Genomic DNA, 23,331 nt, shown 5'->3' on the forward strand with positions numbered 1-23,331 from the left:
AGGAACGTGGCTCGGGGATGAGCGGCGACATTGGCCTCCAGGCGCCGGACCAGAGGGACACAACCCTTCTCCTCTCCGGTTCTCCTACCTGCCTCCGTAACTCTGCGCACTCTCTCTCCTCGCCGCTACTGCACCTTCTCCGTACTCCTTTCCTCTCGCGTCGGTGACGCCGCACGCCATGTTTTCTTCTTCCGGGGATTTATCCAATGGGCAACGGCTGACGTTTAGGGAGGACGTGGCTTCTTTGCAGAAGAAGGCCCAGTTAAAGGCACCAGGTTCCTTTTGCTCGCCGAGTGTGTGATCTGATTCCCATGACCAATCGTCCTGTTGGAGAGCAAAAGGAGAGGGTGATGGGGAAAAAGCAGTCCACCATTCCTTGCTGGGTTCATGGGATCTCGTCGGAGCGACTCTGTCACAGACCACCCCCCTGGAATCTCCCGATCGGGGAGAGGAGGTACTCTAGAAAGATAGTCTGCATTTCCATTGTCCTTCCCCTTACGGTGTATTATTTCAAAGGAAAAAGGTTGAAGGGATAGGAACCAGCGGAGTACCCAGGGGTTTTGGGTTTTATTCCTACACATCCACTGTAACGGTGCGTGATCGGTGTAAAGAAGGAAAGGGCGCCCCTCTAAATAGTACCTTAACTTATCCACCGCCCACTTTATGGCCAGGCATTCGTGCTCAATGGTGGGATATATTTGCATTCTCTTGGGAATAGCTTCCGACTAATGTATAGGACTGGGTGTTCTAGCCAGTCTTCCCCAACCTGCGAAAGGACTGCCCCCTCCCTGAGTTGGAAGGGTCAGTGGACAAGATGAAGGGTTTGTTAACCCCTTCCATGCTCATGACGAGCTCAGCTCGTCATGAGGCACAGTTGAGCTGTGCTGATGACGAGCTGAGATCGTCATGAATAGAGGAGAATTCCACTATCCAGCACAGGGGAAAAATAACCACAGCAGCGATGTGGTTAAAGTTGGGTGAAATTAGCACAGGGCCTGTAGTTATGACTTCTTTTAGTTTAGTAAAAGCCTTTTTCATCTCCTCTGTGGGGTGCCATAGTATCTGCTGTTTAACGTCTTTCCTTAGAACATTGATTAGAGGAGTAGCTATCTCTGCAAACTGGGGTATAAACCTCCTGTAATAGCCTATGAGCCCAATGAATGCCCTTAGTTCCCGTTTGGTGGAAGGAAATGGAGTGTTCGAGATGGCCTTGACTTTTTCTGTCTGGGGAGCTATCACTCCTTCCCCTAAGACTTCCCCAGATATTTCAACTGAGTATAGGCTGTATGTGATTTCTTTGCATTGACATGTAGTCCTGCCATTTTTAAGGCCTGTAGAATAATGCCTAGGTGACGTAGATGTTCGGACCACGTAGGGCTAAATACTACGATATCCTCTAGATATGCTGAGCAGAAGCAGGTATATGACTGGAGGATGGTATTCATAAGACGCTGAAACGTCGCCGGTGCTCCATGCAGCCCAAAGGGCAGTACATTGAACTCGAATAACCCTTCCTCCGTGGCAAAAGCGGTCTTTTTCTTGCCTTCTCTTAGGGCACCTGCCAATAACCCTTCGTTAAATCAAAAGGTGGTTATGAATCTTGATTCTCCAAGTCTTTCCAGAAGCTCATCGACCCGTGGGATCGGATAAGCATCAAAAGGGGGATATGGCATTCTGGGCCCGAAAATCCATGCAAAAACAGGCAGACCCGTCTGGTTTCGGCACCATAACTATGGGCGAAGCCCAATCACTTGTGCAGGGCCATATTACTCCCAGTCTTAACACATCAGCTACTTCTTTTCTTATTGCTTCTCCTCTTGCAGCTGGTATGCGATATGGCCGTTGTTTAACATGCCTTCCCTCTTTGGTTTCGATCCGGTGTTCTGTGAGGTTTGTTCTTCCCGGCAGGTCTGACGATATCTCTGAAAACGGCTTCAAGATTCGTTGTAATTCCTCCTCCTGTTCTTCCGTCAGATCATCGTTGATCGGCAGCTGGGTTAGTGTAGAGTCCGGTAGGGGTGAGGGCAACACCATATGAGCGTTTTTAGGCGGTGGTCCTAGCCATTTCTTCAGCATGTTAATATGATAACATTGCTTTCGGGACTGAGACACCTGTATCCGACAGGTCATTTTTCCAATGGTTTCTACGACTGGATAAGGACCTAGCCATTCGCTTTGGAACTTTTTGGTTGATGACGGAAGTAGGACTAACACCCAATCACCAACAACTAGGGTCCTCCATTTCTTTCCTTTATCGTACTGTCTCTTTTGTCCTGCTTTGCTTTTCTCCAAGTTGGCAAATACCAGGCCTCGTAGTTTCCCTAGCTTGCCTCGCAGTTGCTGAGTATACTCTAGTAAGGACCGCTGTTCGTCTTCCTCTTCTCTTTTCTTTTCCATGAGTTCCGTGTTATTTCTAAGAGTGATCGGGGTTGTCTTCCATATAACATTTCAAAGGCTGAACACCCTAAACTGCTTTGTACTTGAGCTCTTATTACGTACAAAGCTAACGGAAGTAATCTGTCCCAGTCCTTTTCTTCTACTGTGAGCATCTTCTTCAAGGTAGTCTTGAGGGTTCTGTTGTACCTCTCGACGAGCCCGTCCATTTGCAGAGGATACACGGAGGTATGCAAGTGACGTAGGTCTAAGGATCGACAGACCTCTTTCATCAGTCTGGACACGAATCGTGTACCCTTGGTCTGGTAATATTTCTTTAGAAAACCCAACCTGGGAGAAGACTTCAATTAGTCTTTCTGATATGTTCCTGGTGGTGGGGGCTCCAAGGGGAAAGGCTTCGGGGAAACAGGTGGCATAATCCACAATGACCAAAACGTATAGGTTTCCCTTAGATGTCTTTGGGAGAGGGCCCATCAAGTCCATTCCTAATCTCTCAAACAGTTTACCAATGACTTGAATAGGTTGTAGGGGGACAGCCAGTGGGCGTAGCAGGTTCTTTTTTTGACATATCTCGCAGGTTTGGCAATACTTCTGTGTATCCTTACAGATGCCCGACCAAAAGAAATGGCGAAGAAGATTTTGTGTTGTCTTTTCTGCTCCGGTATGACCTGCTGTGAGGTGGGCATGTGAATAGAATAATACCTGTTCACGAAAGGCTATGGGGACCAGTAGCTGGGGTGGGTCTCCCTGGCTTCCCTCTCTATATAACAGATTGTTTTTTTATAAAAAAAAGCGGATAGGTAGAAGAATGGGATTCTCTGTTACCATGGGTGTTTTCCCAGGCGTTAAAAAGCGTGGTGTCATTGGCTTGTGCAAACCTAAAACTGCGTTCGAGTAACCAGGGTTCTTTAGTTATCAGGGCTAAATACGGCTGGATCCTGTCCTTAGTCAGGGGTGCCCGAATATGTTTTTGAAACATTGTCAGGAATTTAGGATTGTTTATCCCTATTATGAGGTCTTCTGGCAGGGAATCCACCACCCCCACCCTTACCGTGCAAGGTGTTTGGCCCTTTGGGGACAATGTGACTAAGGCGACAGGGTAGGGTTTGACATCGCCGTGTACGCACCGAATCTGGACCAGGAAATCGGGTAGGTATTAACAGGAGAGTATCAGCTCTTTTTGAACAACTGACTGTTTACAGCCAGAATTCAATAGGGCAAGTATCGTTTTATTGTTTATTCTGATGCTTACATGGAATGAGGGGCCCATATCTGCAGAGTATAGGACTGCTTTCGGTATGTACCCGACCTCAATGGGCTCCTCCGCTGGTTTCTTTCGGGGGCAGAGGCGAGCAATGTGGCCCCATTCCCCACACTCAAAGCACTGGGCGCCTCTGGATATAGGCGGTTCAATCCCGATTGGTCTGCTTCGTGGAAGCTCTGGTTGTATTTTCTGTTTCTTCTCCCCCTTTTGCATTATACCACTTTTTGCTGTCTTTTGGGCCTCCCAGGGTAGGGCTCTAGGTTGAGCTCTCGCGTAATTGGCTGCGATCTCTAGGGCTTGCTCCGGCGAGAGGTTTGAATGTTGCTTGAGCCACCTCTGTGTTCCATAAGGGAGTGCTTTCAAGAACTGTTAGAGGTAAACCAGATTAATTATCTCCACCTTTGTACTGGTGTGGGGCCTCAGCCACTTGTCAGCTGCTGTTTTCAACCTGAAGAATAAAGTCTTTGGGTTCTCTCCTGGAGTACCTCTCTCTTTGCGGAACCTGACCCTATAGGCCCCTGCATCTAGGCCCAAATGGTCTAAAATTACTTCTTTGATCTCTAAATATGGGGTGCTTCCATTAGCGTTAGCCACTTGATAGGCGGACTGAGCCTCGCCTGTCAAGAGCGGGGCTAGAAAGAACGGCCATTTTTCTTCTGGCCAACCGCATGCCCTGGCGGCTCTCTCGAAATTGGTCAGGAAGGCGCCTGGATCTTCCCCTGACATATACTTTTGAAGGGCGACCCCCGAGGGATGGCGAAGGGGTGGTCGCCTTTCTCCTTGACCCATTGCTACAGGTTCCTGGACTATCTTCTGTAAGCTTTCTAGTTGTGAGGAGATAGTGCGCTTGAATACCTCGCGATCTTGTTGGGCTGAATTCGTCGGGCTTTCGACTGCGCATTCTAGTTTTTCCTGGCATTTTATTAGGTGTTGTATCACCTTCTCCTTCACTGGATTGCTGATTTAAGTGGATCCCACTCCTGACACCAGTTGTGGCGGGGTAGAAAGAATGGAAAGTAGGCCAGATCAAGGTAAGTATGGTTTTATTTTTGTTAACACCTGTTTCTGTCTACTAGGGAGCCTTTCCCCTGCAAACTTTGCTGGATCCGTGGTGAAACTGGAGTTGTAGCGGTTGTTCAGGAAGTCAAGGTTTTCTTTGGGTCACTCCTCAGTGCGTAAAGCGGTGCAGGAGGGCATAAAGGGGTATGAGAAAAGACTGGGTCAGGATAATAGTCCTCAATGGACTTGAACACACCAGGACCGGGAGTGCGGGAACACCGCTTGTCACTCGGGATAAGGTGTCAGTTGACTACAAAACGGAAGTCGGGTGAAGCCGGTGAGGGGGGGGGGGTTAGGGGGGGGAGTGAAGGGATGAAGGGAGGGGGACACACGGGGCTAAACTGTACAAGGTTTGCTTTACGGGCGTCCCCGCCTCCCAACCCAGCCAGAGATTCGGTCTCATACATGGAGGAGCCATGCTCCCCCAGGAACGTGGTTCGGGGATGAGCGGTGACGTTGGCCTCCACGCACCGGACCCGAGGGATATGACCCTTCTCCTCTCCGGTTCTCCTTGCAGCCTCCGTAACTCTGAGCACTCTCTATCCTCGCCGCTGCTGCACCTTCTCCGTACTCCTTTCCTCTTGCGTCAGTGACGCCGCACGCCATGTTTTCTTCTTCCGAGGATTTATCCAATGGGCAACGGCTGACGTTTAGGGAGGGCATGGCCTCGTTGCAGAAGAAGGTCCAGTTAAAGGCACCAGGTTCCTTTTCCTCGCCGAGTGTGTGATCGGATTCCCATGACCAATCCTGTTGGAGAGCAAAAGGAGAGGGTGATGGGGGAAAAGCAGTCCTCCATTCCTTGCTGGGTTCGTGTGATCTCGTTGTCGGAGCGACTCGGTCACACGAACCATTGGTAGTACTGTGGGCCATTTCTTTAGTTTTCCATTTTCTCATTTCATAGGTCCACTTTCATTTCCCTCCTTCTCCTCTTTATTTTTCATTTTTAGAGTATACAACAACTCCGCTGACCGTGTTAATGGGCTGCGCTCCCACTCATTTCACTGCAGTGAACTTCATCCTGCGCAGCTACTGCGCCTCTAAACGATCACAGAATGGTATTGTCCATGGTATATAACCTTTTTACCATTCTCCAATGGTGCTAAATGTGCTGGTCATGCTGGGACTGAAACTATGTACAGCCCCACCGCAGGACGGCCACTCACTTCTACATTTCAATGCATTTGTTGTTACAAGCACATACCCACTATGTTTAAGCGGCAGCTTTTTTTCCTCCACATTTATGCTTTGAAATTTACTTACCAAATGTTGTCGATTTTGTGTACGTTTTGTAGCTATCTTTGGGAGTGCAAGAATGAGTCAGTGGGTGGATGCATTCATGCACGAGTGCAAATAGAAGTGGAAGAGTGCACTGTATGTGTGGTGACTTGTTCAGTGCCTAAATCCATCAATGACTGAATAGACAGTTTAATTTATAAAAGCCAGATCTAGTTGACATCAGCAATGTTTGTTTAACACTTGGTTCACCAGTAAATATGTTTCTTCCTATCAAACAAGGGGGCAGAAACATTTGAAAATGAGAAATGGAGTAAAATGTGTTTTGGAATGAGCGAAACAAAAGTGTTACCTGATGAAGGGCATAACTCAGGAACACAACAATATAGTAATAGATAGGGAACCCTCCTTCATGTCCTACTTTAGAAGTCCACCAAACCAGCAGAGAAAATTCCAAACCCATCAATAACCTGAAAGGAAAGAGGGGACAACATGTTTTTATTGGATTTGAAGAAAACAGTTACATTGATAACATTTATATAGGATTTACAAATACAGGTAGATTAAAAGTGACCCGATGCATGTTGAGCATTACTGTTGTCCTGCAACTTCATTCATTTTAGCCATGTCTTTGAAAATATTTAGAAAGGTAGGCTAGGCAGAATGTTGCTGCTTTAGGCAACAGTAATCAGAATTTGATCCTTCACTGATGTTCTGTGGCCACCTTCATAGCACACACGTGATGTATGGGATAACACACATGAATAACTGTTTTTTTTTTACTTCCAGCAGTCCACTGATTCTTACTTTAGTCAACAAACTGGATAACTGCCCTGTTAGTGATTTTATTTGCTCTGGCCTCTTCCAGTGTAAATGAGAGTGGATGGAGCACCCTTGCCTCCTAGTTCTCCAATGTCTCTTCTAAGCCTCCCCACAAACTGCACCAGGCAAGGGAAGAACATAAGAGTTGGCAGCACTTGAAGGGCAACTCAGTAGGTTTATTTGCTTTATGGTTGTAGAGGGAGAGGAGACATCAATGGCAGGCTTGGGGCTAAGTGGCAAATATTTGTGCCAAATAACATTATTCGGATGATAATTGAGAGCGAGCTGTTTACAGAATATATTAGAGAAAATGTGGGTTTTAGATTTTACAGCATAAAGCACACATGACAACTTAAAGGGGGACAATACTTATGGTGCATTCAAATGTATGTATTTTAGATAGATTGTTAACCTGGGAGGAAAGCAAAAATATTTATTACCCCATGAAATTTCCAGACAGATTTGGGAATACATGGGGTATAGAAAGTGGAAGAAAATTACTATTTCTTTGCCAATTTTGTGAGTAATGCTGTTAACAAAGTTTATACAAGACATCTCAGCATTCTGCTTATAGTAGAAACCACTCAACTTCAAGTCTTGGAATTGGGTTTTCAACTGCGCTCCTCAAGAGAAAATAGAATGGATGGTCTTTTTTTCTTATTCTACTTTTAGGGTGCAAGTTTATCATACAATATAATTTTCAGGAAAGTATATTCCGTAAACAATTATGAATCAATTATCATAGAAGAGATAAAATGCAATTGCCTGGGAACATGATATGAGGTGATTGACCCAATGGCTCAGAAGATCAGATTTTTTTCGCTTTCCCTCATTAGATGGAGCATTATTACCCCAATTAGTAAATACATGATTTATCAAAGTCTCATATGTTCTTTGTTACTTAAGGACACTCACCCTGTAACCCTTTACAGCGTTTGAGTACCCAAATAAAGTCTCTTTGCATTTGCAGCACTAAAATGAGTGCAGTGTCTGCCTTTGAGATCTAGGTCAATAAACTTTTATTGCTTCATTCATGGATTTCAGCCGGGGTGTAGAAAATCAAGGGCAACTTGAAGTAGAAAATCAAGGGCAACTTGAAAGTGAAAGACAGAACAAAAGCAGCTTTTGATCACTTCGTTCATTGAAGCAAAACCACATAAGATGGTATTACGCTACCTGAGCAGCTGTCAAAAGTCTCCTGTTCTAGGACCAAACAGTTTTATTCCAGAACATTCAACTGAACGGATACAAAGCAAATGCCACAGCATGTGTTACATTACCTACATAATAAGAAAGAATTCCTCTCATGCCATAAGCTCCTGGATCAACTGTGATACACATGAATCCAAACACAAAATGATTTGTATTAGGAGCACTGATAACATCATATTAATGTTTCTGATTTGTCTTCCACACACAGAATATTTAACTTTCATAGAGAGCACTCTGTAATTTGGCAATAGCTGCAAAATTCTTTATGAATAGGGATACTACAGACTACAGCTGATCTGTATCATTGCAGCACCAAGGCTGAAAAACAACCATTTCAAGATCCTCCTTTGGCTTAAATCCTTCAGCTGAGACGAAGCACTTTTATCATTTGTTAGGACTTTTCATACAGTAAGGTCAATCCACTGGTTTTAAATGGATATATATATATATATATATATATATATATATATATATATATATATATATATATATATATATATTCACGAGCAGATGTCCCGGGCGGGAGGAGCGTCCTATTAGCTGGCGCTGGCGGCGAGGATCGGGACGACCTCGCTACAATAGTTTACTTCTTTCCAAGAAGACGCCGCACACCACTTCTATTTGATTTCAAGTATATTTATTCTCCCGCAGGCATTCTCCACCTACGCGTTTCGGACTGTTACAAGTCCCTGATCACGGTCATCAATACATATTTTCATAATCACTGAAAAAAAACATAGTTTTCAGGGACGTTATAGTTAGAAATTAGCACTTAAAAAACCATAGAAATACACTGAAAAAACCATAGGTTTCAGGAATGATATAGATAGTTGGACATTTCACTCGTACAAAACAAGAGAAATTCGTCCATTATAGTTAGTTGAGCTAACTATACCTCACGCCCCCGCAATGCACTGCTGATGATGTCACATATTTAATCATTCATGAGTTATAGTTAGCTCAACTAACTAGAACGGCCACATTTTTCTGGTTTTGTAAGAGTGAAATGTCCAACTAACTAAAACGTCCCCGAAACCTCTGGTTTTTTTCAGTGTATTTCAATGGTTTTTTAAATACTAATTTCGAACTATAACGTCCCTGAAACCTGTTTTTTTCAGTGAATTTCAAAGGTTTAAATGCTAAGTTCTAACTATGCCTACAGAGATAGGACGTGCAGAAAAAGGAAGAAATGCGCAAAGAGAAGCAAGAGAATTGCAGAAAGAGGCAACAGTAGTCTAGAAAGACGAAGAAAGGAGCAGAAAGAAGCAAAAGATGTGTACAAATAACCAACAGAGGAGCAGAAAGAGGCCTTGTTGCAAAGTCATCCTGTGCCCCCAACTTTTTGCTGACGGGTATTGGTGGTAACTGACTGACTAACCAGGACTAGAACAACTAGAACAAGTGCAATGCTAAAAGACAGTTAGAAAACACCTACATACACTAGGCAACACTATGCGTTGGGAGTATCCCTGTGATTGGCATGACCTCCTCTGTAAGGCCCTAGTACATAATAGGGCAGTGGGATTAAAACTACCTCTTAGTCGGAGGTGCAGAAAGATGCTTCTTTAAGTAGTAGTCACGTTTGCAGAGCGGTGGAGAAAGGGTGCTGGGCCTCTGACCAGCGCTCAGAAATTCCGCTGCATAGGACTTAGAGGAGGTACTAGAAGGGCTTATTGGCACCCAAAGTCCCTCAGGAGTAAATTGGAATTCATCCACCATCCCGTAGTCTGCCAGGAGGCACGTTTGAAGAGTGGTGGAGAAAGAGGGGTAGCTGACTCCCAAGGACAACCTTGGGGGCCAACTACCCCTCCTATTACCTCCAGTAAGTCCCACACAGCAGGATTGCTAAGTTCACATAGCAGGCTACGTCCCCTTTGCACACCACTCTGCAAACGTGGTCCGCGGCCACATCCCCTTTTGAGGACCTCATTGCCCCACCACCAGTGTGCCAAGAAGCGCGTTTGCAGAGTGGTGTACAAAGGGGCATGGCCTCAGACCACCTCACTGCAAAGCAGCTCTGTGGCATTTTCTGGAGGTACCTGGTGGGTTAGTTGGCCCCTAGGTATCCTCAGTATTCAAGGGGAATTAGGAGCTGCAGGGAGGGGGCGGGTGTGATGCTGGCTTCTTTTCTTTATTTATTTATTTATTTATTTATTTTTTTTAGAAGGGAAGCTGTGTGGCCCCCCTTCTTCTGTTACCATTTTTGGGGCCCTAAGGACCCCATCCCAGAGGGCCTGACTACTATTTATTAAAAATATATCTTTTATTTTAAATAAAAAAATGGGAAGAGGGAGCCCCCCTCCTTAGGACACTTCTGCCCCGGGCACTCCATCTCCCAGGGCCTGGCCTCATGGTTGGGGACCGTGGGGGGGGAGCCACAATGCCCCCACGGTCCCGGCGGTACCTCGCCTCCTGCGGGAGCAGACATTGCTTTTGCACAAGGGGAGCTGCTGACATGCAGCTCCCCTTGTGAAAAAGCAATCTGCGAGAGTAGTGCGGCAGCCCGGGCTTCATTTAAAAAAATCTTTTGTCCAGATTCGCGCACCCAGTGTGAATTCGGCCCATTTCTGCACAAAAAAATGCTTTTTTGGCCCTGGGGATCCTTGCAGGGGCGTAACAGGCCCCACAGTGCGGGGTGGCCCCAAGCTCCAGGGGGCCCCCCCTTGGTAGTGCACTATGGCCAGAGAGCTCCTGATTGAGCCTGGAGGGGGGCCCCTCTTTGTACCATGCAAGGAGGCCCCCTCAATTTTCGTTACGCCAGTGTGCCCTTGTGGAACGCCCTTAGCAGGCCTAGGGGGTCAGGTTGTTTGTACCCTGCCATCTATTCTTGGTTTTCATTTTTAAAATTTTTTTTTAACTCTTTTCTTGTGACTCAGTTACCGAGTCACATGATGGTTGCCCAAACTTCCTGGCAGCCAATCAAACTGGAGCTTGTGCTCGGGAGGCGACGCAACTCCTCCTTGGTGCTCAGATACTGATTTTTTTCATTTACACCATTTAAAAAAAAAAAGGTCGCTTTCTGAACCAAGACTTACCTTTTTGCCAAATTTGGTGTCATTCCGTTTAGCAGTTCGGGCTGTAACAGTTTCAAAATTAACATGGCGATACCGTGTTTTGGGACCCCCCCCCTTTTTTTCCCCTCGGCCCCCACTTGACAAATCACCCCGAAACTTTCAAGACAGGAGCTGACCAGAGTGCCCCATTAGTTTTGAAAATTTCGCGAAGATTGGTCAAACGGCACCAAATATATTGGCAAACTCAAAAACGCTTTTCCTATGGAAAAAACATTCAAACTATAACGACCACCTGGCACCCGCCAGTAGGTGTAAAAAAAAAAATATTATATATACATATATATACACACACACACACACTGATATGCGCTGTTTTTCAGTAGTCCCAAAAATGTATGTATCATCCTCAGAGAAGAAAAAATGCTTTGATCAAGTAAAAGAAATAGTGTTCTTTAACACCTTGGCTGCTAAGGGGTTTTCCACCCCGGTGCTGCATTCCCAAATTTACCATTGTTCATGACAAGGTCAGCTCATCATAAGCACAGCGCAGGTAACACCCATGACGAGCTGACCTTGTCATGAGCATGGAAGGGGTTAAGAAGACACTCCTGCAAACAAAGAGTTCCAGAGCTTAGGGGTGAAACAGAAGGATTTATCTCATGCTGAAGAACCAAAATATTGTTAAAAAAATATCATGGTGTAACAGTATCGGTCAAACATATTGTCAATTCAAAAATATTGGGGGCCTGAATATAGAAGGTAAGAAGATCACTTTTTATCTATTTCATATTGGTTTTTTCAAATACTGTGGTATATCATTTACTTTAATATGGTTGCATTAAATATAATTTTTCAATTGAATATGTATTTTATTTTGTAAGCATTCATATTATAGTGGTTTTATTTTTTGTAGTATAGTCTAAGTTTTAATGTGTAACTAATACGTTATTACATTTTAATAGTTATTTACCATTTAAAAGCGGGTTGTTGGGTTTGTAGGGGAATAAGGTGGTAATTTTAATTATAAATTGCTTTTATTTAAAATTAATTTGTATGTTAAATATTTAATTGTTAAAAACAATAAAAGATATTTAGGATACATCAAAGAGCGAATAAACTATTTACCACAATCTCACGGTTAAGAATACTAAAACCAGCTCAGACTATACATGAAAATAGGAAAAGTTCTAGAAAAAACCTAAATACATATAAAATGCAGATTAATGAGGAAGGACAAATATTGCTACATTATCCCAATAAGAAGACTATCCTGCCTTTCTCCTCATGCACCAAACACAATGGTGGCATATTGCCCAACCACAAACAATAAATTCTCTTGTGTCAGTCTTCAAAATCCTCCAGAATGCAGCATACTGGAATAATCAATTATCTTCCAGAGATCCTCATCAATAGTCATAAGCACTAGAATATTCTCGCCCACGTGCGGGACCCTGGAAACACAATCATATATGTGACCCACATATATGTATCTATCTATCTATATATCTATAAATCTATATTCACTGAAAAAAACCATAGGTTTCACACCAGTTATAGTTAGCTGGAAATTTTACTGACATAAAACCATTGAAATTCCCACGTTATAGTTAGTTGGACTCAGTATAACTTGCGCGCCTGCAATACACTGCTGATGACGTCACATATTACATCACTCATGACATCGTCAGTGACATCACTCATGACATCACTGATGACACCATCCAGTGAATGTGTGTCTTTCTGAAAAATAAATATGTTTTATATATGTATTTGTAAAGGTCGATGGAAGAATAAATGTTTAACCCCTTCCACACTCATGACGAGCTGGGCTCGTCATGGTGTAGCCTCCTCGTACACTGATGACGAGCCCAGCTCGTCATGAAATAAAGTAAAACAGCAATTCCCAGCACAGGAGGGGAAAACGCCTAGCAGCCATGTGGTTAAATAAGTGTGTAAATGGATGTTTTTTAAATAAAACATTGATTGGCTAACTGGCTTATTAAGTGTATCTTAGTGAATACATATATTAGCGAGTAATTTTTAAATATTTAAATATATGTATCAGTGTTTCACTTAGTGTATAAGTGGCTGCATGGGTTGGGGACTGACTCACTGTTTGTATGTAAACTGCTTGGGGGTTTTTTGAGTTCAGATATCAGGGGCGCGCTGCCTCAATTTCTACGTTACTGTGTGTAGTTCGAAAATTGGTAGCTGTGTAGTGCGTGAAGAGCAGGCGGAAAAACACCCTTAACCGTCTAAAAGGTCTGAGACTATACGATAATTATACAGCTGTGCTCTCGCAACTACAATGAAGTGTTACACAATTGAGTACAATAGACAAGTATCAATAATAAAATAGAAGCAGATTCTTTGGTGTGTTTCTTGTCCCAGCAGGGTGAAGATTTATTGTATCCAGACTTGAGGAATGTCACAATATGCCGACACGTGTTTCGTCGTGTGCCGTTGAGTCAACACGACTCTTCAGGGCTTTGGACTCAACTCCTGGATGTGGGTTGAGAATAGTCTGGAAGTTATTCTAAAATTTCACGAGGGTGGATTAGAGAGAGACACTGGGATTACTTCAGAGACTTCAAGGTCTGCATATTGTGACATTCCTCAAGTCTGGATACAATAAATCTTCACCCTGCTGGGACAAGAAACACACCAAAGAATCTGCTTCTATTTTATTATTGATACTTGTCTATTGTACTCAATTGTGTTACATCACTGTTTGTATGTGTTTTGAAGACAGCATATATGCAGGACTGTATGGGTGGATGAGTGTATGAGTGTGTATATATGTGTGTTAGTGAGTGAATGCCTGCCTCACTAGTGTCTTTATGAGTAACTACATATGTTTTAATCTAGTATATGTGAGTATTGATGTATATAAGTAAGTATATGTGAGAGTGAGAGATTGAAAGAGTTCCTGTTTAAATAAGTATGTGTTTCTATAAGTGATTGTTTAAGAGAGTAAGTATGTGTAAGTTTCCTTAGAAGTAATGTGCTAGTGTGTGTATAGCTGTATATGCAAATAAATGGATGTTCAATAGTTTATTTGCATATGTGAGTATGTGTGTGAGTAACTTTTGGATGACTGTCAGTGTGTAACAGGATGTATATGTGTATCACTACATGTGATAAGTGAGTATATGTATGACTGACTATATAGAACTGTTGCTGAATGAGTGATGTGTATCTAGATGGTGGAATTACTGAATTGGTTGTTGTAACTGGTATGGGTATCTCCATTTTTTTGAAAATGTTAGTTTCTATTTTTGAATATGTGTTTCAAGGGTTACATTACACTGAAAGGAGGTCTGTCAGTCTGTCACAAGGATGGTGTTATCAGTGATGTCATGAGTGATGTCTCTGACCATGTCATGAGTGATGTAATATGTGATGTCATCAGCAGTGCATTGCAGGCGCGCAAGTTATAGTGAGTCCAACTAACTATAACGTGGGAATTTCAATGGTTTTATGTCAGGAAAATTTCCAGCTAACTATAACTGGTGTGAAACCTATGGTTTTTTCAGTGAATTTAATAGGTTTTTTAAATGCTAATTCCTAACTATAACTTGTGTGAAACCTATGGTTTTTTCAGTGAATTTCATAGGTTTTTTAAATGCCAATTCCTAACTATAACTGATGTGAAACCTTTGGTTTTTTCAGTGAATTTCAAAGGTTTTTTAATAGCAAATTTCTAATAGCTATGAAATGTAATATTTTTTATAATGAATCCTATAATGTATATTTATGCAATACTATTTTTTTATGTATATTGTTCATGTTTTTTGTTGTTTTTTTTTGCCCTGGAGCACTCCCGCTGCGCTTCCCGGTGAGCGCACCGGAAAGCGCAGTCTTGCGGCGCGCCCTAGGGCGCGTACCCGTGAGCGTTCCGTTAGCGCTTTTGCCCCGAACGAAAACATCGTGAGGTATCGCGTAGCCGCGTCCGCGTGATACGCACGGCGTAAACGCACCTGGAAGCACTTGAGCGCATACGATCGTGCAACGTAAGCATCCGACGCGCCCCTGGGCGCACCCGGGCGCGCGTAGCGTAAGCGCGTCGGGTCATGTGACCTAAAAATAACACTTTATTGGTGCAGGACAGTTTTGGTTTCCAAATGATGAAAGCCCTGGTCATGTGACCTGAAATTAACACTTTTCATTGGTTCAGGACAGCTTTTTTTTCCTAATGATGAAAGCCCCCACCTTTTTTCCTCATTCTCACTTTGTACTTTGAGTGAAGAAGACCTGTTGAAAGACCTCTCTGTACTTTTTTGGACTGACAAATGGCTTCAGTAGCAGCAGCAGCAGGAGCATCTCAGCCACCACCACCACCATCAAGAGGACCACCACAACACCACAGTGGTGGAGATGAAGAAGAGGAGGAGGAGGAGGAGGAGGAGGAGGAGGAGGAGGAGGAGGAGGAGGAGGAGGAGGAGGAGAGGAGGACATTCCTGCTAGAAGACAATACCCCATATAGGCCAAAGCAGCACATTGTATGGGAGTTTTTTTCCATCCCAAGTGGCCTCAAAAAGGTGAATGCGCCAAAGGTGACTTGCCTAATCTGTAACATGGAACTTTCAAGGGGGAACACTAACAAGAAATACTCATTTGGCAATAACACCATGATTCGCCACATGCAGCGCAGGCATCCCAACAACTATGCTGCGGCAGAGGTCCGAGAACTGGCTACAAACCCTCCCGAATCTTCACCCAGCACTTCCAAAAGAAAGCAACCCAGTCCATCGGGACCAGAGACAAGGGAGATGGTCCCAAACATACAACCCCAGTTTGGGCAATGCAAGATCACTTGTATATTTTGTGGTAAGCCCATCACCTATGGAGAGCAAAGCATAAAGCTCATCAACCGTGCTGGTGACAACCACAATTGCCCCAAAAAACAATAATTTTTTCCCGATTTTTTTTTTGCTCCAGTTGAGCCGTTTACAATTTTCTGTTTTTTGTTTCTCCCCATAAAAATAACAAAAAAAAAATAAAATTGTTCATAAAAGCCAAAAAAGTACAAAATGTCCAAAAAACATTTAAAAAATATAAAACAACAAAAAGAAGAAAAAAACAGTTCTTTTTAGAACTACCTCCAATTTATAAAAAAAAGGCTACATTTTTAAAAAACTCTGTCATTCTTTTTCCCCCATGGGACGCTCCCCGATACGCTCCCCTGTGCGCGTACCGGGCGCTCCCCCCTCGCAAATCGGGAAAATATATTTTTTTTTTGCCCCGCTGGGCCTTTTTTGGCCGCCACATCAAACCTAGGGGGTCGGGTCTACTCTGCCCCCTTTTGGTCATTTCCCCATTTGTTTTTGCTACCTCTTGTGTCTTGATCCTACCGAGACACAAGATATGGCGGCCGCTCCGGACTGTTTGGAGTGTTGACAGACACCCGAGAGCCAATCAGGTTTCCGTGCGCGAACTCGTGTAGCGCGCTGGTTCGCGCCCCGGTGCGCGTACCGGGGCGCGCTTATAGATATATATATATATTTTTGAACCTAAATTACTCAAAATCCACTGGAGCACATATCTTGAGACATAGCAAAGGCACATCGGGCTACATTTACATTTACACATTTACCAGTCCCTACAATTTTGCCAAGTTTGGTGGAAATCCATTCAGCCGTTCGGCCTAAAAGTGAGGTCGACCGCCCTATGGAAATTAACATGGGAAAAACACGTTTTGGGACCCCCCCCTTTTTCTCGGCCCCCGCTTGACGAACCCCCCCCCCAAACTTTCAGGCAAGGACCGGAGCGCCGCGAGGCAAATTTGAGGAAATTTTCAGGCAGATTCCTCAACCGGCACCAAAGTTATTTACAATAGAATGTTGCGATTTCCGTATTCAAAATAATCCTAACTATAACTACCTACTGGCGACCACCAGTAGGTTATATATATATATATATATATATATATATATATATATATATATATATATATATATATATATATATATATACACACACACATACATATATATATATGCACACACACATATATACACATCTATAAATATACATACATATATATAAATATATACACATATAAATACATACACATATATACATATACATATACACATACACACATACATATATACATACATACATACATACATATATTCACAAAAAAAAAAAACAGATTTCACAATCGTTATAGTTAGGAATCAGCATGTAAAAAACCTTTGAAATTCACTGAAAAAAACATAGGTTTCACACCAGTTATAGTTAGCTGAACATTTTACTCACACAAAACCATTGAAATTCCCACGTTATAGTTAGTTGGACTCACTATAACTCGCGCACCCGCAATCCACTGCGGATGATGTCACATATTACATCATGGTTTTTCCGTGAATTTCAAAGGTTTTTTAAATGCCGATTCCTAACTATAACGATTGTGAAACCTATTTTTTTTTAGTGAATTTCAAAAGGTTTTTTAAAAGCTAATTCCTAACTATAACGTTTGTGAAACCTATGGTTTTTTCACTGAATTTCAAAGGTTTTTTAAAATCTAATTCCTTTCTATATCGAGTTTGTAACCTACGATGTTTTTTTTATTTGCTGTTTTGTGTAAGTATTAATATTTTTTTTATAATAACATTTTTCCAAATTTTATTTTTTTTAATCATTTTTTCCTGGGGCGCTCAGGGTGCGCGCACCGGTAAGCTCTCCGGAGAGCGCACGAGAGCGCTATTTCTGCGTTCGTTTAAAAAACATATGTATGAAAAGTAAATAATAACGCAAGACATTTAGTACCATACTTATAAAAGCAATATTTATAATTTACGAAATGAAAATGAATTCACATTTCCGTAAAGCTATCAAAACGTCACTCTTGCGCGCTGCGTAAGCGCCCCCCGGAAGCGCCTACGTTCGCGCCGCGTAAGCGCCCCCCGGAAGCGCCTACGTTCGCGCCGCTTAAGCGCCCCCGGAAGCGCTTCGGTGTGCACAGCGTAAGCGCTTTAAGTCATGTGACCTTAAAATAACTCTTTTCATTGGTTGCTAACAGTTTTTTTTTTTACAACTAATGAAAACCCCACCCTTTCCCTTCATTTCTTCTTTCACTTTGGTGAGAGCAAGACCTCTTTTTTTCTGTGCTAAGAATTTGTGGAGAGAATGGCTGCCAGACCATCCACCAGCAGTGAGGAGTTAAATGATTTCATCGATGAAGAGCCTCCTCAGCCGAAGGTGAAAGAACATTTTATCTGGAATTTTTCTTCTATACCTGATGGTTGAATGCAAAATCTGCCAAACTGTACTTTCCTGTGGAGACCCCCGAAAGAAGTACAGTTTTGGTAATTCAACTAGGATTCGCCACGTCGAAAGGAGGCACTCCCAGAACTATGCCCGGGAGTGTGTCAGGGCTCTGGCACAAGAGGCTTCCAGGGATGGGGCCTCTACTTCAACTGGAGGACCAACAACATCAGTGAGGGGGCGATCGCAAGAGCTGATTCCAAACATTCAGCCTGCTTTTAATAAAGGCGTTCTTAAATGCAGAGACTGTGATCAGCTACTTTGCTATGGGGAACAAAGTGTTCTCCTTATGGTTTGAGCATTGGAGAACCATCGCTGCCGTTCCCAGCCCTAAATTTGTTTTTTTTGGTTTTTGCTCCTGTTGAGCAGTTTCCCATTCCCTGTTTTTGTTCCTGTTCTAAAAAAGGAAAAAAGAAGAAAAAAAAAAGTTCTTTTCAGAACTAACTCCAATTCTCATCAAAGAGCTGTGTTCTTAAAAAAATGAAAAAGAGTAAGTGAAGTGGAGTGCATTGATAAAGGAGAGGAAAATGAGTAAGAAAGCACAGAAAGGGACGAGAGGAGAAGGGAAGTGAAGTAGGGGGACTGAAAGAAGGTGAGTGTGGGGAAGGAGAGTGAGGAGAAGGAGAGTGAACATGGGGAATGTGGATATGCGAAGAAAATGTAGTAAAGGAACGAGGGTGTGGAAGGGTAAGAAAAGAGCAGAGATGTTTTGGAAAGAGTGGAGATACAGACTGGATAAAGACAAGTAAGTGTGAGATAAGGTAAGTAAGGCAGTGAAGAAACAGAGAAAGTGAAAGAAAAAATAAGAGTAGAAGACTGAAGGCCTCATTTTTGCACCTGCCTCACAGCAGGCGTAACACTGACGCAGGTCCTTTAACATGGGGCTGGTGTTGTGTCACTTTTGTGACACACTCCAGCAATGCATCACTTTTGCGCTTACAGATACGTCAGAAACACTGATGTATCTGCAAGTACGTGCGACATAATGCGTCAAATTAAATATGATGCATGAGTAGAAGACTGAAGGCCTTATTTATGAGGCCATGGTCACTTTTACGCCACCAGTGCATCACTTTTTGTGACGCACCTGTGCTGTAAAAAATGCACCTTGTTCAGTCATATTTACAAAGTGACGCATCTAGGTAGATGCGACTTTGTAAACCCCTGTGCCACATTATAACTACGTCAGGTGTAATGTATGCAAAAGGGGTGTATTGACGCAAGAAAGGGTCATAGAGGTGACGCAGTGAAATCTATGAGATTACACTGCGTCACTTTTAGGACGCCGTTGTGTCAAAATCTTGCACCTGTCTCACAGCAGGCGTAAGACTGATGCAGGCCGTTTCACATGGGCCTGGCCCCATGTGAAAGGATGCATTGCTGGAGTTGTGTCACTTTTGTGACAAACTCCAGCAATGCATTACTTTTGCGCTTACAGATACGTCAGAAATACTGACGTATCTGTAAGTACTTGCGACATAATGCGTCATAAATTAAATATGACACATGAGTAGAAGACTGAAGGCCTCATTTATGAGGCCATGCGTCACTTTTACGCCACCGGTGTGTCACTTTTTGTGACGCACCAGTGCTGTAAAAAAATGCACCTTGTTCAGTCATATTTACAAAGTGACGCATCTAGGTAGATGCGTCACTTTGTAAACCCCTGCGCCACATTATACCTACGTCAGGTTTAATGTATACAAAAGGGGTATATTGACGCAACAAAAAGGGTCGTAGAGGTGACGCAGTGAAATGTATGAGATTTCACTGCGTCACTTTTAGGACGCCGTTGTGTCAAAATCGTGCGCCTGTCTCACAGCAGGCGTGAGACTGATGCAGGCCCTTTCACATGGAACTTGCCCCATGTGAAAGGATGCATTGCTGGAGTTGTGTGACTTTTGTGACACATATTTAAAGATAAAGGGGTAACTGTGTCCCTCAGAACCTGGGTAATTAATGGTTAATAAAACAAATGGTTCTGTCGGGTGAAAACCAAAAGTGAATTTTAGAATATTCTTGACTCTATTGGAGGAGCCCCCTCTTATGACAACACAATTCAGAACCTCACAATTAATGACTCGAGGTCTTATTCATTGCATTTCCATATTTTTATGAATTAAAGTCATTCAGTTATTCCATGAGTACAAACAAAAAGACTGTCAAAGTGAATTCATGTGCAAGAAAGTGACAATAGTGAATAGTGAAAAGAGACTTCCTATATATGTACAGTGAAGGTTCAAATCCATACAATCAATATATACATATATACACAGTTATTCTTTCCAAAGCCGTTCTTGACAAATTTCTAGGGATTTTCAAATGTTTCTTTAAGTATTTAAAATCCTAGATGTCAAAGGCCTGTTGTGGGGTGTCGACGTTTCGACCCTTCTGCGCTTGTGTCTAAAGTCGCGGCGATTCTTTTTCAAGACAGAGGTGTGTTGCACAGCAGTCCAATTGAATAGCAGGTCGTGTTGAATCGCCTGTAAGGACTGTGGCCCATTGGCCGTAGAATCCGTTTGCAATGAATGTCGGAAACGATCACTGGCTCAGAGGTCCCGGGATCTGCTGCAGAGTGTCAGCTGCAGTCGATTCTACCGAGACACAAGATGGCAGACTCTCCGGACTGTTTAGAATGTTGACAGACACCCGACAGCCAATCAGCTTTCCGCTCGCGCACTCCCGTAGCGCGCCGGGTGCGCTTCCCGGTACGTGCACCATGGAACGCTCTGAGAACGCCTATACATATACATGTGTTTTTTAAGTTAAGTTTCATAAAAACCACTGGAAAAAATTTCACCAAACATAGCAAAGGCACATCTGCGTACCAGTCCCTACAATTTTGCCAAGTTTAGCGTAATTCCGTTCAGCGGTTTGGGCTGTAGACTTGTCAGACCGTCCTATGGAAATTAACATGGAGAAAACACGTTTTGGAACCCCCCTTTTTTCTCAGCCCCCACTTCACAAATCCCCCCAAAACTTTCAGGGAAGGAGCGGAGCGCAGCGAGACCATTTTAAGGAAAAATTACAGGGAGATCCCTCAATCGGCGCCAAAGTTATTCCCAATAGAATGTTCGGAATTTCCTATGGTAGCCAATCCTAACTATAACTACCTACTCGCGACCGCCAGTTGGTAATACATATACATGTATACATATACATATACATCTACCAAAATAATCCCAATGCCACGACAGGCAATTCTGGCGCAACACAAGGGCACAGATTCCGTAAGCTGGTGTGAATAACGATGGAAGTTTATTCACTCATCAAAATAGTCCAACATGACGCGTTTCGGCTGCCAGACATACAGCCTTGATCACATAATGCTCTGTGTGAACATGTGCTCAATATATACAGGTGAAAACAGCAGTCTGGTTACTATGGCTATTGCAGTGAGTAAGTGGATTTACTAAATTTTCTACTGCGCAAGATCGCCTAGGACATGACAGGTTTATGTGAGAACATAGAGAGCAGACTAAATACACATGCGACTTCACAGCTTGCAATTGTAAATATTTAGAGCTCTCTCAGGCAGACACCGGATTAACCTTCACATATTTAAATGGAAATATTTTCGGCCATATGGAATGAAACCCTAACGCATGCTGCAACCAATGCAAAATGGCAATGTAATAGAAAGATATTGTAGTGCCTTTCAAAAAAAGCAAGAGTTCGACATGCGTCTAAGTGGAATGGCTGAAATAATGATTCCATATTGAAAAAAGCCAGGGTCTCGCGAAGTAACTACCTGCCAAGTCTGGGTAAGTGAAACTGCGCTTACGCTTATCAAAATATGATAGATAGATAGATAGATAGATAGATAGATAGATAGATAGATAGAGAGAGAGAGCAAATGCAGCCTTACACACACTAGAGCTGAATAATGCTGTAAGGACTTCCCATTATATCATAAAGAATACATTAGAAACAAGGAAAAATAACAGCAGAACATGTTTAAAACTGTTTTAATGCTTAGCACTTAGCACAAACTCTCAGATAGGAATGAAAGCATGGACAGCCCTCAGGCTGCATTTGCGAAAACATAGCCTAAAAAGGCTGAAAAGCTAACATAGCAACAAAGAAATAAACTGGCACCCTGCCTTTAAGGCAGTCATGACCACCAGCTTCCCATCATGCCTCAGGGGTGACAGTTAGGTCAGTTCTTTCCGGCTCCTTCAGGAAGGTTCATGGTTGCACAGCTCCACTTTCTGATTTTAGTCAGAAATAATCTTCACTTTTTTGGAAATGTTTGACTTACTTTGACGTCTCATCTTTTGAAGTAAGGTTCTGTCCTTTTTTGACAGTTTTGGGCATGTTTTCCTCTCAAAATGCCATCTCTTTTTGACCAGCCCAAGGCCAGGTCAGACTCTCATGAGGTCTGTATTCTTTGTTTACCTAAGGACCATGTCCCCAAGACTGGTCCTCATTGCCAGTCCCTCTCCAAAAGGACTCTAAAAGACAGAGAAAGGATCAGTCTTTATGGGCTGGCAGAGAAGGCATCTTCCAGAGGCAGATCACCGGTGAGGAAGGGCTCCAAGAGGGCGAGAGCTCCATCCAGAACCAAAGTCCCTCGCTCTTCTGCTTCAGCGTCGGGTTTGGCGCTGAAAAATCTACCACCGGTGGGTCATTTGTCCAGGAAAAGACCATAGACGGCAGGCTCGCTGTCGAGAAGGCATCGTCATTCAGGTACGTCGAATATTGTGATCCTCTGCCGTCGTCAACCCGCCGACGATTGGCATCGAGGAGCAGAAGCCCTCCACCATCATCAACAAGGAGTAACAGCCCTCCGCCGTCTTCAACCCGGCGACGATCAGTGTCGAGGAGCAGAAGTTCCACGCTGTAGTCAGTTCGAAGTTTGGCGTTGAGGGCAGGTACCCCATAGTCATCGTCAGTCCATCGGCGATCATCGCAGAGGGTCAGGTGTCCTCCGCTTTAGTCAACCCGGCGACTATCGGCGTTGAGGATCGGAAGCCCTCTGTCGTCGTCTCGACGATGATCAGCGTTGAGGATTAGAAGCCCTTCGCCACCGTCGTCTCGGTGACGATCGGTGTTGAGGAA

At 43.4% G+C, this 23,331-nt stretch overlaps 1 protein-coding gene across 1 annotated transcript in view; it reads right to left on the reverse strand.

Moving 5' to 3' along the window:
• SLC33A1 (solute carrier family 33 member 1) overlaps positions 1–23,331 on the reverse strand; it is a 235,993-nt gene that overhangs the window by 81,727 nt on the left and 130,935 nt on the right. Inside the window, exon 5 of the mRNA XM_086944123.1 lies at positions 6,303–6,420. Within this exon, the coding sequence (XP_086800249.1) occupies positions 6,303–6,420 (118 nt within the window). The remainder of the gene's footprint in view (positions 1–6,302; positions 6,421–23,331) is intronic.

Source organism: Lissotriton vulgaris, chromosome 11, assembly GCF_964263255.1.
Source record: "Lissotriton vulgaris chromosome 11, aLisVul1.2, whole genome shotgun sequence".
Classification (NCBI taxonomy): Eukaryota; Metazoa; Chordata; class Amphibia; order Caudata; family Salamandridae; genus Lissotriton; species Lissotriton vulgaris.